This window comes from Parasteatoda tepidariorum, chromosome X2 (genome assembly GCF_043381705.1).
Source record: "Parasteatoda tepidariorum isolate YZ-2023 chromosome X2, CAS_Ptep_4.0, whole genome shotgun sequence".
In the NCBI taxonomy this organism is placed as follows: domain Eukaryota; kingdom Metazoa; phylum Arthropoda; class Arachnida; order Araneae; family Theridiidae; genus Parasteatoda; species Parasteatoda tepidariorum.
In genome coordinates this window covers 15,485,728-15,502,397 of record NC_092215.1, presented here as the reverse complement: position 1 = coordinate 15,502,397, position 16,670 = coordinate 15,485,728, and the positions used below count along the sequence as shown (strand labels likewise).

The 16,670-nt window shown below is 29.7% G+C and overlaps 2 protein-coding genes across 2 annotated transcripts in view; one reads left to right on the top strand and one right to left on the bottom strand.

Annotated features, from left to right (window-relative positions):
• The window catches only part of LOC107442105 (serine-rich adhesin for platelets), a 38,457-nt gene extending 26,526 nt beyond the window's left edge, over positions 1-11,931 (top strand). The window contains exons 3-4 of the mRNA XM_016055576.3: positions 8,095-8,218; positions 10,720-11,931. Coding sequence (XP_015911062.1) covers positions 8,095-8,218; positions 10,720-10,806 — 211 coding nt within the window. The 3' untranslated portion in view covers positions 10,807-11,931. The remainder of the gene's footprint in view (positions 1-8,094; positions 8,219-10,719) is intronic.
• A 1,905-nt stretch (positions 11,932-13,836) lies between these two features.
• On the bottom strand, positions 13,837-14,382 carry LOC139427275 (zinc finger BED domain-containing protein 5-like). Its single transcript, XM_071188335.1, has one exon. The coding sequence runs from the start codon at positions 14,380-14,382 to the stop codon at positions 13,837-13,839; it is 546 nt and encodes a 181-aa protein (XP_071044436.1).
• Between the last annotated feature and the right edge of the window lie 2,288 nt (positions 14,383-16,670).

Here is a 16,670-nt window from a genome sequence, read left to right as displayed (position 1 = left end):
GAAAAAATGCTTAGTGACTGTTTACAGGATATTAACTTTCTACTGGAATGAAATGTTGATAATTTCATATTAAAACGGTGAGACTATACTAAGAATCGTTGGGTTTTCTTTTCGAGGAGAACCATTGTTTCTTGCTGGTAAAAAAAGTTGGTCGAAATTAAAATAAAAACTAGGCAAAATTTAAGACACTGAAAGCAACCATAGCGAAATAATTCGTTATTTTTCTGCATTGAGTTTTAAATTAAATTAAAATAAAAATTATTACTAAATGTATTAGTTTATCCTTATTCACCATTACAGTAAATTGGATTGCATTTAACTCATTTTGAAGACATTTTTTATTTAGATTTTAATTACTTTTTATTATTAATATGACTAAGTAAGTATTTAAATAATTGGCATAGATAAAATTGTTCGTATTAATTCAGGTCTTATTTTTGAAATTGATGAGTTATTTTTTAAATTGCAAAGAAGAAATCAAGAATAATTTTCAACAACTGATTGAAATATGGATATATTAACCGTAATTTTTTATAAAAGGTATGGTAATTGTTTAGGTTTAGTGCTGAACTTCTTGATATTAATTATTTTTGTAGCAAATTTATAAAAAAAAATTTCAACATTTAGTTTTAAGCGGAAATATGATTCTATAGATAAAATCATAAATGGTAGAAACGTTTATTTATCAATATAATGAAATTGCGTTGCGCCACATAAATACAAACATATAGTTGTATAATTAATTACTGCTCAATTTTTACGTTACTTGAATTAAAAAAGAAGTTGCGTTATATGAAACAATTAACGTGAAACTAAAACATACGAAAAATACAATTTATATATCTCAAGTAATTTTATTGTTCATTTAAATTAACAATTTTTTGTACATACGAGTTCCACCGATCATTAAATAAACAAACACTACTTGCACTCGTATAAAAAAAATATATAATAGCGGTTGAAGTTTAATCTCGTACGATTCGAGAAAGCGTGAGATTCATTGATTTGGCGTGTTAAGAATTCGCACGCCAAACAGTGCCAATTGGAGTGCCCCAGAGTTAGTCAAAGTGGAATATCGCGTCCCGGTGATTAACCCGGATAATCGGGAGTGCACTGTATTAACTTTTAACTCTGAAAAAATAGCCAATAGAAAAATACGTAATAGTAAATTTTCATGGCTAGCTTTGTTTCTGAATAAATTATTTGGTTATATATAAATTATTTGCAAGATATATCGCATAAGAACGCGTACCCCCACTAAACTGTTCCCGTACCCCTGGGGGTACGCGTACCACACTTTGGGAAACACTGGTTTAAGGTATCGTTGCTGAAAAAAATTGCCAAACGCTGCTTTCAAAATACTTTCACCGTAAACACGCTTAATTTAAAATATTATGAATTCTAATTTCATTACCGAAAGTTCGATCGTTTATTTAAGGTATCGAAACTGAAAAAAATTGGCAACCGCTGCCCTTAAAATACTTCCAACGTGAACATGCTTAATATAAAAAATATTTTATGATCAATTCTAATTTTATTACCCATGCAAAAAAAAATTTCTTCATGTGAACAGAAAATTTATTTCCCCCTGACAGTTACAAAAACTGATCACTCACGGTTTTATATCTATAAGAGTAGGTTTTTTAGATGCGTTATTATAGGGTTGATAATTGCAAAATTCCAGCAGTCAAATAAAGGATTTGCATGAATTGATTCTGTTGAGGGAAGGAGCTACGGGAAACTACATAGGCCCTTTTGTACTCAAATATAAAAAGAGTTTCCTTTCACCTCATGGGAAGACTTCATGAGCAAGCTGTAATGAAGCATGTTTTCCTAAGAAAAGACCACCTATTTTGATGTTTTGTTTTGTATAGATAGTCCCAGACTGTCATAGGTTGTTCTAAGAAATCGATATTGTTGAATTGCATTTCAACAGGTGAAAACATGTGAAGCTTAATTTTTTCTTAAATTTCACAAGGGAATACTTTGGTTTACTTTCCTCCGGAGGAGGCTTAGGAAGAAGCCATCGATCATTTCGTCATGCAAAACGAAAATTCGAATCCCTTTTTTTTCCTTCTTGGATACAGTTGATAAATTAAAAAACTTTAGTTCGGGTTTGAAAGCGAGACGGAAAGGAAGAAACGCTAGCAGTAAAAGCATTTCGGTTATCTGGGGGATTAAATATATTTTTTTCTTTTAACTATTCAACGAAATCCACTGTTTCAGGGGCAAAAAGCAGTTATATATGTATATATATATAGATAGATATAGATATATATATACACAATCAAACCATGCAATTGTGAACATGGTTTATGGTGAGCTTCCGGATATAGTGAGCCAAAAGAAGAGAGGAAATTCGTTATAAAGAACTTTTTTCTGTCTTCGACTGATTTTTTTTCTTTATTTTTTGGTAATTTTGAAATTTCTACCTAAACCATACTGACCATACTTCTACCATATACTGATTTTTAAAACCATCTATTGAGTGAAATGTAGCCATAAGCATTTTTTCTTGTTTGCTTCTTCTATCTCAGTTTCCTATTTTTAAATAAAGGTCATCCCTAAATTTTTTGTACGCAAGACGAAGAGTAATAAAAAATAAAAGTTAGCACATTTTTTGTTACTACGCATTGTTTAATCATTTTTTATTTCTTTTTATTGGTCATTTATTTAAATAATGTGCAATAAAAGGGAGCATTTCGAAAGAATTAGTTAAAATTGTTTGCAGTATGGATATAATGAACTCCTGGTTATAAAGAACGAAAATTTCGGTTCCTTGAGGGTTTACTATACCGGGNGGGGATTAAATATATTTTTTTCTTTTAACTATTCAACGAAATCCACTGTTTCAGGGGCAAAAAGCAGTTATATATGTATATATAGATAGATAGATATAGATATATATATACAATCAAACCATGCAATTGTGAACATGGTTTATGGTGAACTTCCGGATATAGTGAACAGAAAGAAGAGAGGAAATTGGTTATTATGAACTTTTTCGTGTCTTCGACTGATTTTTTTTCTTTATTTTTTGGTAATTTTGAAAATTCTGCCTAAAATACATATACTGATTTTTAAAGCCATCTATTGAGTGAAATGTAGCCATAAGCAGTTTTCCTTGTTTACTTCTTCTATCTCAGTTTCCTATTTTTAAATAAAGGTCATCCCTAAATTTTTTTGTACGCAAGACGAAGAGTAATAAAAGTGAAAGTTAACACATTTTTTGTTACTACGTTTCAAGAGGGCTTGATTACATTGTTATCGGGATATTTGGAAATTGATTACTTTTTATCAAAATGCGTAAATCTATGCGTCTAAATAAGTTCTATTGTTTTAATCATTGTGGGAAAATCTACGTGCATAAGTGTTTTTGTACTTACATAAATACATTCGTATATTGTATGTACGCACCTACATTGCATGTAGGCGGATACATGCTCTCCTATGTATGTATTTTTGTACATACACGGGTAGGTTACCCACACAGGTATTATGTACCTTAGGTAGAATTTTTGAAATTTTTCTTCGCTATTTTTTTTTTAAATTATTATTAAACAAACTTTTGATGATAGAGTACCATTTGACCAAACTATACCTTTAAAAATGACGGAAAATAAACGCTTCTATATTAGATAAGAAAAAAAAATTTATAATTTTAAGAAATTTTTCTAAAAAATGCAAAGCGATGAAATTAAGTGCATAGTAGTTTTTAATAAGTATTTTGATATTGTATATTCGTTTTTACTTATTTTTGTTAATTTAAAACATGATTTTATTAATTTGAATCATTTTGTTGAGTTAACTGAGCCACCAGTTTAATACACGGTGATTCATCGACGCCGCGGTATGCGATCATCCCAAATGGGCCGCAGCCGTAGGAACGATGATTGGTAACTTAAGAGTGATGAGCTACCCAGAAACGAGTAGTATTACCAGGACGCCCTGGTCATCACTATAACACAGTAGCAGACAAGGTAATTGTCTGACTATCTATCGCTTATATAACTTTTCCTTTGTCTTTGATAGATTTTTGTCAATCTCGTGTAAATATGTAAATAGTAGTATATATTTTCTCTATTATTTTCTATTTTATAAAACCAGTGTAAATATTAATTTTATTCTGACCCCTGTAAATATTATTATATTCTAATTTAGTTTAATCTCAATTATGTTTAATTTTCAATTGATTGCATCATATGTTCAACCGACTGGTTTCCCACTCATGACCTTACTATTTGGTACTTGGGACCCCCTCTCCCCCCAATTCCACTCCCACTTCACATATTACCCCATTATATGTCTCAAAAATCCCACAAGCGCACTGAGATTTGAGCTACGTTCTAATGTTCTAAAAGGGTTAAACTGTTAAGAGGACACTATACCACAGGAAAAACCCTCTATCTCAAATTTGCCTTCCTTTACGTTAGTAATTTTAATGTTTAAGTACACAAATAATGAGTTCAGGCAAAGCTAGAGTAAAGTATGAAGTTACAAATGCTGTAAAACTTTTTCAAAATATTGAAATGCAGACATATTATTATAGGTGAACTTAGAATAACATATAGTGGGGAAGTAATTCTGTAATTATTTGTTTGCGTTTTGATATTTTGAAAAATCACTTTGTGCATTTGAAACTTCATGAAACTTTTACTTGAACTATCATTTCTCTAAATCAGTGATACCCAATTTGTATTACGTGGTAAAATCACAGCAGTTCCTAGGATTAGGATTTTGATTTTAACCAGTAATGATCATATAGTTACATCCAACTAATGCTTCGTAATTTTAATATTTTAGTTGTTCTTATGAAATTGTAAATGTATAATGACAACGAAAAAATCAAGCAAAAAAATTTATTTCTTTTCAATAAAAATTTATTGAATAAATTATGAAAAATATGCATTGATAAAAAATTAAATTAGTATATTTCATAGATCTTTTCAATTAAAAATAATATAACCAGATTTAAGAATAAATAATTATGTTACACATTGATAACGATTGTCAACGTTTGTAACAGTTCTTTCATGAAAAGCGTAATTCAGCTTATGATATTGAATTTCAGCATGTGCGTACAGAAATTCATATATTTCATTCTTCGCATTAAATATTATCAAAATTATTAGTAGTCTTTTTTTCAATTGNGTTTAACTAGTTTTTATTAAAATTTTTTTAGATATGCCTTTAAGAAACATGGATATGATGAGAATCATCCAGATAAATTTCAAAAGGCAGTTCAAATTTTATTTTTATATTGAACAGATAATTGTTACAAATGTTTTAGCAAAGAACTAATAAAATGTACTCACTGGCATAAATTACTCTGTATATAACATGAAATATATATATATATAACGTTGTTGCCGAGTGGAAGGATTAAAACAGGTCTTAGGTCGGGAAGGAGGGTACAAAATTTATTTATTAATTATTAGGACAGAGCAGTCGTGAGAGTGTGTAAAAGTGAACATGAAAAGTTGCGCTCCTTGGTTATATATTAGGGAAAAGCTTGCAAAGTAAAATCCGTAAAATGTCTTAATTTAGGGAAAGAGGGAAATCTTAATAGTTACTATTGGTTTATGAAATAGATAGAGCGTTTCCCACAGAGAGGAAAGGGAAAACTGTCCTGCTTTTAATTAAATGCATACATAGCCAAAAATAGATTTAAGAACAGGATGTGGCTTTTAAAAGTGTGAGAAAGAATTTAGAATAGNTTTTAAAAGTGTGAGAAAGTATTTCGATTAGAATAGTTAATTAGGATGAAGTTTTATAACAAAGAAACTAACATAAAAGGATTAATTGAAGCTTTTTATGTTACACACACATATATATATATATATAATTCCGAGACTCTGTCAAAAGAACCATTTAGGGTTCCGAAAATAAATTGTGAACCACTGCTCTTAACTTTAAATTAAAAAAGTAGCAATAGAAGTATAACAGAATTTGACATGAAATTTTTCTCCCACGGTATATTGTCCTCTTAAACTGTGACTTTTTTTTAAACTATATTTTCTTTGACAAAAGAGCTTGGAAAAGCACCTTTGCACATCTTTTTTATCATGTTGAAAAATGTAGAAATTTCTCGCGCTTCATTTGATTTCCAAACACTCTTCTAATTGAGAAGAAAGAAAAGGTCATCAGTTATCCTTAGGCAATGTCTGCATTTCATAGTAATTACTCACGCAAAGCAATAAACAAAAGTCTCTTCTTTCTTCAAAAGAGATTGTTTTACAGACACTGATTCTTTTATGTATCAGTTTCTTTAAAAACTTTATATTTTTTCATTCAAACTTGAAAAAAAAATAGGCCTAGGTCAGATTTTGAAATGCAACTTTTATATCTAAGTTGACACTCAATGTGCTCAAAGTTATCTTTACAATTTTTTTTCGAATGAATTACAATGAAATGATAAAAGAACTGTGAGTTTGTTGTGAAATTTGTAATTCATTTATATGTTTGAAAATATCTCCTTTAAAGGAAATATAGTCAAACATCGATATTACGAGCTCAAAAGGAGACAATTAAAATTCCTGATACAGAAAATTCGGGACTATGGACTATTTTTTAAAAAAATAAGTCAATCTAATAACTTTACTGTCATTTTGAAAGTTGTATTACATATAAGAGAAAAGGTTCCATTTCTATATATACTACATTTGTCTCCATATGTGAATTATATATGTGTCTCTATATATTACATACATAGAAACACATGGGACAAGAGTGGACAAAGGGAATATTTTTGTTACTTATCAGTTAATTATCTTATATAAATTTTGGCAGAATAGCAATAAAGTGTTACACTTTTAATGTAGTAACAAAACGAAATACTAGATTGTTAATTAGCAAACTAAAAAACAAGGATTTTATGGTGCAAATTTTTTTATTTAGTTTTTAACTTTAACTGCAACTTTAAATTATTTTTATTCATCGTTTCTAACAATAAGAGATGTCATGTTATGAATAAATAGGTTTATTAAACATTTTACTAATCACATTTGATTTATCGTTTTTTTCAATTAACCAATAATCAATTTAAAGGAACTTACCACGGTGTTAATGTGTGCACATAGGTGTAGCACTACTGTGAACATGTCAGTAATTACAGATTTCTTATAGTGATAGTAAATTTACGTTAATGAAAGATACCACTTTAAATTTTAAAAATCTGGTAGGCCCATTTCTCATACAAATATGTTCTCTTTGCATAAGTGCATAGAGATGATGCATAGACTTTACAATCTGATGCATAGAGTGGGGGTCATAAATTTATTAAAAGATCGTACTTTGACTTATTTTGCTGGCCCTATTGAAGTTTTCTAAGGACATTGAGACAATATTTACATAGTTATCGAGACAGAAATTTCAACTTACAATGCTTGTATACTTGTATATTTGTTTTAATTGTTTGTGCATCGATATAACCAAATCATTGCAAATCAATTTTATTATATTAAAAAGAAATAGCAAAAAGTAATATTTGCTATTACTTTAAACATTCAAGAAATAAAATTCTCGATAAAAAGAGTTTTGATATCAATTATTATAAGAAATCTTTCAACTACTAACTCAAAAATGTACTAAAAAAATAAAGGATCACCCTGAATAACTTTTGATCTAATGATCAGATCCTTACGTTCTAGGACTCAATCTTAATTGCTCGAGAGGCTGACCTCAAATTTGATCGAAACTTTGAGCAAAATCGGTCGAATAGTTCCTGAGAAATCAAATTTTAATACATGACTTTTTGGAAATTCAATCTCTCAAGAACTTTTCAACCGATTTCGTTCAAATTTTGTACTTTGCCATGTAAAATTATATTCTTTAAAATTGTGTAAAAAAAATTGCATACATTACAACTCTTAATCTCCACTTTAAATAGTCAAGAAAAACGTCCAAATTTAAGCTCTTAATATCATTAATATATTATAGTATCCAGACAGAAATATCTTGTGTATGCGAAAGGAAGAAAAAAAAAATCTCAATAATCTTGCAATTTTTTTCCCTTTAAAAAAAAATAAAAAAAAATTTAAAAAAAAAGCCGTTCAAATGGGTTAAGTATACTAAAAAATCCATTATGTTTTTCAGAAAAGAAAGAGCTCAACTATTAAATGGAGCGAATTGTGACTCCTCGTCAGAAACATCGAAGGATATATGTTCAAGTTCAGATATTTCAGAGGAGGGAAAAATTTCTCCCGAAAATGAAAAAGAGGTAGATTAGTTCTTTAATTATTCTTTCTCTCCTTAGGACCAAATTATACTTAATAAGCAGGTATAATATTGATTCCATCAGCTGATATTTACAAACACTAACACTTATAACTGCCAAATAAGTGAACAATAAAATTTATTACGTTTTACTTTAGATTCATGTAACATCTATTAATTCATGTTTTTTAAAATTGGATTGCAAAGCAAGTCCAGTACTGAACCGATCGTAAGGACACAGTTCCCAGTAGAACACCGAAGTCAAGCATTACTGGCTGCGGTCAGTAAGCGGGTGAGTGACCACTTTGATCAGCCTGCGTAGGGACCGAGGGTGCGAGGTATTGGTCCTCGTAAACTGTTCTACCGTAAAGTGCTAGATTTCGAGGTGGTTGTCGGGCTACCAAAAAAGGGGAGCCATCCCCTCTTCAGAGGATCAAAATTGCGATGGCATGTCTTCGGATCATCCTCAGGAATGCTTCCCAAACCATCACCAATAGCCTATTGTGCAGCTCTAGTGCAACGTAAATGAAGTACCTACCAATCAAAGCACGCATATTAATTAAAAAAAAGTCTAAAATGCATATCTGGTAACAAAATTCAAACTTAAGAATCAAAGAGCCAAGCATAATATTTGAGAATTAATAATTTTCTATGTTAAGAAATAATAATCCAAGATTAATAATTGGGATCTTTATAGAAAGAATTTCAAATACATACTTACTAACAATATCCAGAACTACAAAAATAAATAAATAAATAATATGAAATAACGAAATCTATTCCTGTAAAAAAATGAACTAATTTTGTAAACTTAGTGGCGTATATGTCTCTGGCAAGTTAGGAGTCTCAAATGCATACTTAATAAATAGCAAAATCCAAACCTATGAAGAAAATTAATTTTGAAAACTTAGTGGTGCATATGTCATTGTCCAAGTAAGAGCCTCAAATGCATAATAAGTAACGAAATCTAAAACCTAAAGAAAAGGAAATAACCTTGCATGTTAAGAACTTGGTCATAAGTACAAGTCACTAATACATACTTAATAACGAAATTAAAGTATAAAGAACTGAAAATAATCAGGTAACTTAATAGCTTAATTACATGTATGCATAGCAGTTTAGTGACATAAGAGGCGAATGATTCTCAAATGCAAACTTAATAAATAACAAAATTCAAACCAAGAATTGTGTCCTTCATTATTAGAGTGCTGTAACTCTATATTTTTAATATATATTTATAGATATATAGATATACATACATTTGCCTTACTGCAAAAGCGTAGCATGGCATGGAAAAAAAAAATTAATTTCGGGAGTGGAATCACGTTAATTGTTTTAGCCAACAGTTTATTTAATTTTCAAGTGCGCATGTTTATTAGTAATACTATCAGTAATATGTTGAATTAATTTCATTAGTTTCTAGCGGTTCCTTCATAGCTATGATATTTTCACAAACGTTAATGTTCAGTGTGCAAAATAAAAAAATTACTACCCTGAATAACTTTTGATCTAATGATCGGGTCTTCAAGTTCTAGGGCTCCCTCTTAATGGTTTCAGGGGGTGATCTCAAATATTCTAATTAATTGGTGCAGACGATATTTTAAGTTACAAATAAAGACACAAAAACATACTTTTTCTGAATGAACACACTTTTTTTTTTCGTTTGAATACCGGGTTTTTGACCTCCAAAATTAAGATGGTGGCCGCAATCTGGGAAATATGGTCAAGAGAGTGATCCAAAGTTTGAACCTCCTAATTTCAATTTTATTTTTTATGTATTTCGCCATATCTCGAGAACTTTTAAGACGAATTGAAAAAAACTTTCAGGCAATTATATAATTTGTTTATCCAAAAATAAATGCACGCAAAAAGTAAGTTTTAGTAAATATTTATTATTTTTTATGATTTTATTTAGCAAAAGTCGAAAAAATTTTGAATTGCAAGGTGTGCGATTTTTTTTAAAATCATTTTAAAGTATCTAGTTTCACATGGAAAAATACAAACTTTGAGCGAAATCGGTTGAATAGTTTCTGAGAAATCGAATTTCAAAAAAGTCGTAAGTTGAAAATTTGATTTCTCAGGAACTATCTAACCAATTTCTCTCAAATTTTGTATTTTGCCATGTTAAGTCAATACTTTAAAATTATGTAAAGATTTATATACCTTACAATTCAAAAGCTTTATGACTGTTATTAAATAAAATAATATAAAAAATAGTAAATATTTACTACAATTTATTTTTTGCATTGAATTACCTTTAGATGGACTTTTACTGTATATATAGATGTAAGAAACTCCGGAATATTCTTGTGGTACTCAAATGGTACCGAAATTTAAGCAAATTTTAATAGCCGTGAGAAACCTTACCAACCAATTTTTGACTTTTTCCACGTCTAAACACCCCAGAAATGTGACCTACGCTGCTTTCAATTGTAACTGATTCATGTCAGTTGATTGTTCTCCAAGCACTTTTTCAATATATATAATTATATATATTTATTTTAGGAAACAGCCACGAGTAGTACAAGAAGAAAAAGTGCCTTGATTGAAGAATGGGAACGAAGAATTAAAAGTTTTGGAGTACAAGTGTGAATTCGCCATTCATTGCCATTTTACATTAATAATTTTTGAACTCAAACCGGAAGTCCCGAAAACGACCCACGAATTGAAAAATCAATTTTAAAAAGAACTGAAAGGGATATATATATGAACAGTTTGCTGCATTCTGCCAATGAAACCAGATTATTTATTTTCATCAAGTTTCATAATCATTGTCAAATTTCACCCATAGATGGCATTATAATGCCTGTTCCACATTCCAACTATAGTATTAGCACGAGTGTCTGTTTGTTTGTACACAGATTACACTAAGTTTTTACTGTAAATTATAATTATTATTTTATAGTTCTTCACCGTCAACAACGCCAAATGTTCATGAACTCTGTCAAACCATTCAAACTCAAATATTAATCGGGATCTATTGCTTTATTTCTCCAACAACGCCATGTCGTTACTGTGAATGGTAGTTATTTTAAAAACATTGTTTTATAGTTCTTCTCAGTCAGCAGCGCCATCTTTTCGCTAACTCTATCGGAAAATTCTAAGGTATTTGCCAGACGTTTGTTAATTTTGTCCTCAGACAACGCCAAGTTTTTGCTACAAATGGTGATTACTTTAAAAAAAAATTATTTTACAGATCTTCTCAGTCAGCAGCACTATCTGTTAACGAATTCTGCAACGAATATTAAAATTTGGGAAGGAAATTTCTAGTTTTTTAAGAGGAATGCAGCAAATCGTTCTTTTCTAACTTTTTCAAACTTTTTTGATTGTCATGGGTCATTCAAATCCTGGGTTATTTTTTGGAGACACGGTAATTATATTAACGGTAATGTTATTAACTTTATTGTATCATTAAGCATTACATTTAAACTATATTTTGTTCTAGGCTTTACTATTTTATTTGTTTTTCTCGATAAACTTAAATGATGCGTTTTGTAATAAGCTTGTATTTTGTTTATTTGTATTAAGTTGTATTTATTGTAATCCATTGTTTTGTTTGTTATTCAGTATGTTTTCACACAATTCAAAAATCCCATTTGTATTTCAAATATATTGATATATCACATTACATTGGCTTACCAAAGTTTTGCGAAATGCATCGAACATGATTGAAAAATACTGTATTTTTTAATAAATGAATAATTTGTGGGATGTTTACTTAAAAATATTTTATTTTCGTTGTAGATGTCATTTTTTTGGTATTTTAAAGTCAATTTGTTTCGGCCATTAAATATAACTACTATTGTCAAGTACAAAAAAAAGATAATAAATGTTTATGATAATCAATTCTTTAATTTACAGTCAAGTCTCTATATCACGAACTTCGATAACACGAAATGTTTGATACCATGAAAACTCCCTATGCTTTTGATGCTAATAGAAAAAAATTCTTTTATTTGTAAAACATTGTGGGGACCCTAGATTTCAAAAAAATATTTTTATTCAGAAATTTAAAAATTTATTTTAAATTTCTGATAATTTTAAAATGCTTTCTTTATACTAATTCTTAAAAACTTTTCTTGAATAATTTGATGAATCATTTTTCGAAACCTTAAACAAATAAAATTTCATATTTGAAAGGATAATATGTACTTAAATTATCCACCTCTAACGAAGTAAGCATGCAAGTCGATTTCATTAATACAGGGGTTGATCAAAATAATGGAAACACTTCTACACTATCTCTAGCACTTCTACACTATCGCTACTTCTATACTATCTCTAATATTTTTTTTTACCCGCAAATTCTTTAAAACTATTTATATGGCAAAATTGATGACATAATTTGAAAGATCATGCTTGAAACTTTCAGAAATGATGTATTTTTTAACCATGAAAAATTTTGAACTGTAAAAATTAGCTTAAGAAGTTAAAAGCTAATTTCGTATTTCAATAGCGCTCTAATTAAAACAACATTCTTATATAAATACTAAACTCCTAGTGGATGATTTCAAAATTGTTTATTTTAAAGCTAGAAAGAAGTTATTAACTTCCAACGCTCAATTCTATCGATCCGAACTTACCTGGACATAGGTAAAGTAGTGCATTTATGCAAGTACTTAATCTTACCTGATTTGGTTGTGAAGATTTCAAATCTTAAATTAGTTTTTTTCCATAAGCTACAGATTTTTGTTCTCCAAAATAATGGTTTTAGTTTATTTTGTTTTTGTCTAAATATACAAGTTTTATAGAATGTATATAAATCAGGTCGTCACCGAGAGGAGGAAATAAGCAGGTTTCAGGCACCAGGCTATACCTAATTATTATTTAAGACATATTCAGGAAGAGTAACATCCAAGTGACACAAAGTCGAAGTGCTTCTGAATAAAAGTTAGGGAATATCTTGCAAAATAGATCCATAAAATGTTTCGTTTTAGGGAATAAGGGGAATCTTAATAGTTATAATTGGTCTATTAAATAGTTTGAGGGAAAAAGTCTTTCTCACTATTCCATGAAAGGGGGAAATTAAAAATGTTAATTAATGTATAACTTGAAGCCAAAAATAGATTAAAAGGCAGAATGTAAATATTAAAGTGTGAGAAAGAGCGTTTAGTTTAGAATAATAAATTAAGAAAAAGATTTAGATAAAGGAATAATATAAAAAGATTAGTTGAAGCTTTTCTTGTTACATATATACATATATTAGTCAAAAGCTTTGTTTTTCTTCCTTTTTTTAGATATTTTATTTCCTTTCCATGTGTAGTGAATAATTACTATAATTTTCCATAAAATAAAACTATTAAATAATATCAAATTTTTAATTTACACATTAATTTAAATATTTTTCAAAAGTATAAAATCCAGTTTTGGTAATAAGCTTAATAAATAAACTAAAAACAAAAGAATGTTAAAAGTTAATTTCGAATAAAGATGTATCAAACTGAATTTAAACACACAAATTTAGTCTAGAAAAAGATTTATTGAAATCAATTTTCATAAGAAGTTTTTGTATCAATCATATCTTTTAAACATAAAATTTTCCATTATATAACCTACTAAGAAATGTTTTACATGAACACAAAATATTAAATTTTTTTAGATCTAACTATTTTTGCTGATATGTTACAAATCTGTTAAATATTTCAGGAANGAGAGTCCTTCGGGAGTCTTATGAAATGGATTCCTAACCCACTCGTAACTTGCTAGCAGTTTGTCATGAGCAGGAAAATACTTTTTAAAATTCTTTGCCAGCATGGCTAAATGATTTTCAATGGTTACAAACGTAACTTTCATATATTCTTCTTCAGCCTTATAAGTTTTAGTACAATTATCCACATTTGCAAACATTGTTAGGTTTTTTTGCTTTAAATTTCTGCCCCACAATTCTAATTTTCTACAAAAAGCATTAACTTCATCACTCGTATCCAACATATGTGTATTTGCTCCTTGGAGTTTAAGATTCAAGTTATTTAATTTCTCGAATATGACGACCAAGTATCTCAATTTCATCACAAATAAACAATAGTGTAAATTCCCGGTTTCCGGTCTGTTATCTTCTAAGAAAATGACGATTTCTTCTCTTAATTCATGAGCACGTTGCAAAAATTTCTCACGTGATAAACATCTTGCCTCACATTTAAATAGTAACTCCGAATGTACTGAACCCATGTCATTACAAAGAGCAGAAAAGATTCTCGATCACCCTTCTCAAAAAGGTTCTCATTTTTATATAATTTAAAATGGTTACAACCGCAGTTAATACAATATTTAATCCAGGACCTATTTCTTTCGAACCCAAAGCTTCTCTGTGGATCATGCAATGTGTCCAGACGCATTGAGGCGATTTTTGTTTTACTAGTGTTTGTATACTTTCGAACCTTCCGGATATTGAACAAGCATATTCCGATGCATATTCCAGTGCATATTCCGATGCAATTTTTGCATTCTGTGCTTCATAACATCATTTAAAATGTTATGAATCATTTAAAATAGCAAATAATGCTAGCGCTGTTGTTTTGAGTTCTACTGATTTGCAGAAAAGTAGTTCTACTACTGACATATTATCACAAAATCAAACATAGGCAATGAAATGAGCATCTTTATTAATATCTCTTGTTTCAAAGTTTAATGAAAACATTTTGTCACGCAACATCGAGAAAAGCTGACACAACAGTTTCAGCTGTATCACCAATTCGACGAGCAACAGTATCATTTGAAAGAGGTATGGACTGTAATTGTTTTGAAAAATTAACTCCAAACATAGTTTCTACAATCTCAATTGCTGCTCATTTTTACTTTACGTTTGTTTTGGTAGTTAGTTAAAAATAATTTAAAGACGGAATTAAAAATACTCAATATACATTATTGTTGCATACATTTTACTGCAAGTGGGGGGCGCGATGAAAATTATGATTGAAAACTGGACAGCGAATACTGAAAGGTTGAGAAACGCTGCCCTAAAGACAAAAATCATATATGTTAAAGCTTAAGTTATCGCATCATAAACTGAAATGTTTTATCGCTTTCCTCCTACCTTTCCCTACTTACCCAAGAAATTGAGACTTAAGAAAATCCTCGTTTGGACTACTACACCAATAAATTGCATAATAACTGTAGTAGAAAGAGATTGATTACAGATTTGAAATCAGTGATTCAAACGTATCTAAGATCTGTTAAAAAATTTGCTGCAGCAGAAGAAAAAAAATTGCCCTCCCCCCCCCCAGTGTTATTAGTAATAATAGCTGAAAATTAAAATTTTATCAATTTAAATGCTGCGAAACTTTTGTAAACAAATATTATAATATTTGAATGGTTTAAGTAAAGAATGTTTTAACTTAATGTTTAAGAGATAACCAAATAAAATAAAAAGAATGTCAATTGGAGAAAAAGAAAGGAGAGCTAGCTGTTATCGGAATAGATTGTTTTATTGTTTGTTTGTTTTTTTTATTTATTAAGTGTTATACTTTTGTAAACCTCTAATAAGTTTGTCTAAACACTGCATAATCTCTCTTAACATATGAACAATACCTCATCTGTTCATAAGCAGCAGCTGCACTAACTCTCCTATTTTGGTAGGAGTGGTTGCGCCTCCCTTTATTTAACCAGTTAAGCACCTTTGATGTGTATATGTTACCGTGCATGACCAAAATCAAGAGCATGCCGACTTTTACTGGTGGTGAATGTCAACAATCACTTAGTCGCTTTGGTGAATGTCCGAAATATTTGTTATATCCGATTAGATATTAATTTATTCGTTGATACTATTATATTTATTCGGTGTTTTCATATCTGATGAGAATAGATTAGGAGAAACATCAGTGTTCGGAGTACCGGTTAAATGCATTCTGTTCACTTGACCTTCAAAGACATTGATGTAGAGCTTACTGGGCAAATGTATACCGGGCAGTGGTACTGAACCTTAAAAAAGTATTGATAAAGGGCATACCGAGCGAATTTATACCAGGCAGTGGCACTTAACTAGGCTTAGTATATCTATACCAAAGCGACTATGTGATTGTCAACACATTCCCCTTTGGAAGTCAACAATCACCGATTTCGGTTATTCGCAGTTCATGGATCAAATATCTATTGTGGTCCTCAAGAAAATGCATACCCATCTTGTAAAAAAAAAATTACCGTTGATTATCAAAACTCGAAATTTCAATAAAATGCAATAAAAAATAGTATTTGGTGGTATGTTTTCTATATATTACCAAGAGAACTGCGAAATATTATATATTGCAGGGTGGAGGAGCTCGTGGACTACAACCAATTATATATGTAAGCCGCGACTTACATGGAGAGCTGTGATTTTAGTAAACAATTGAGCTAAAAAGAAGCGAAAACAATTAGCAGGGCCAATACTAGACCTTTGCCTTACGAGGCAGAGTAATCAATATTCGTGAATTGAGTCAAAAGTATTCGATTCATAAATTCTATATAAAGATATATATATA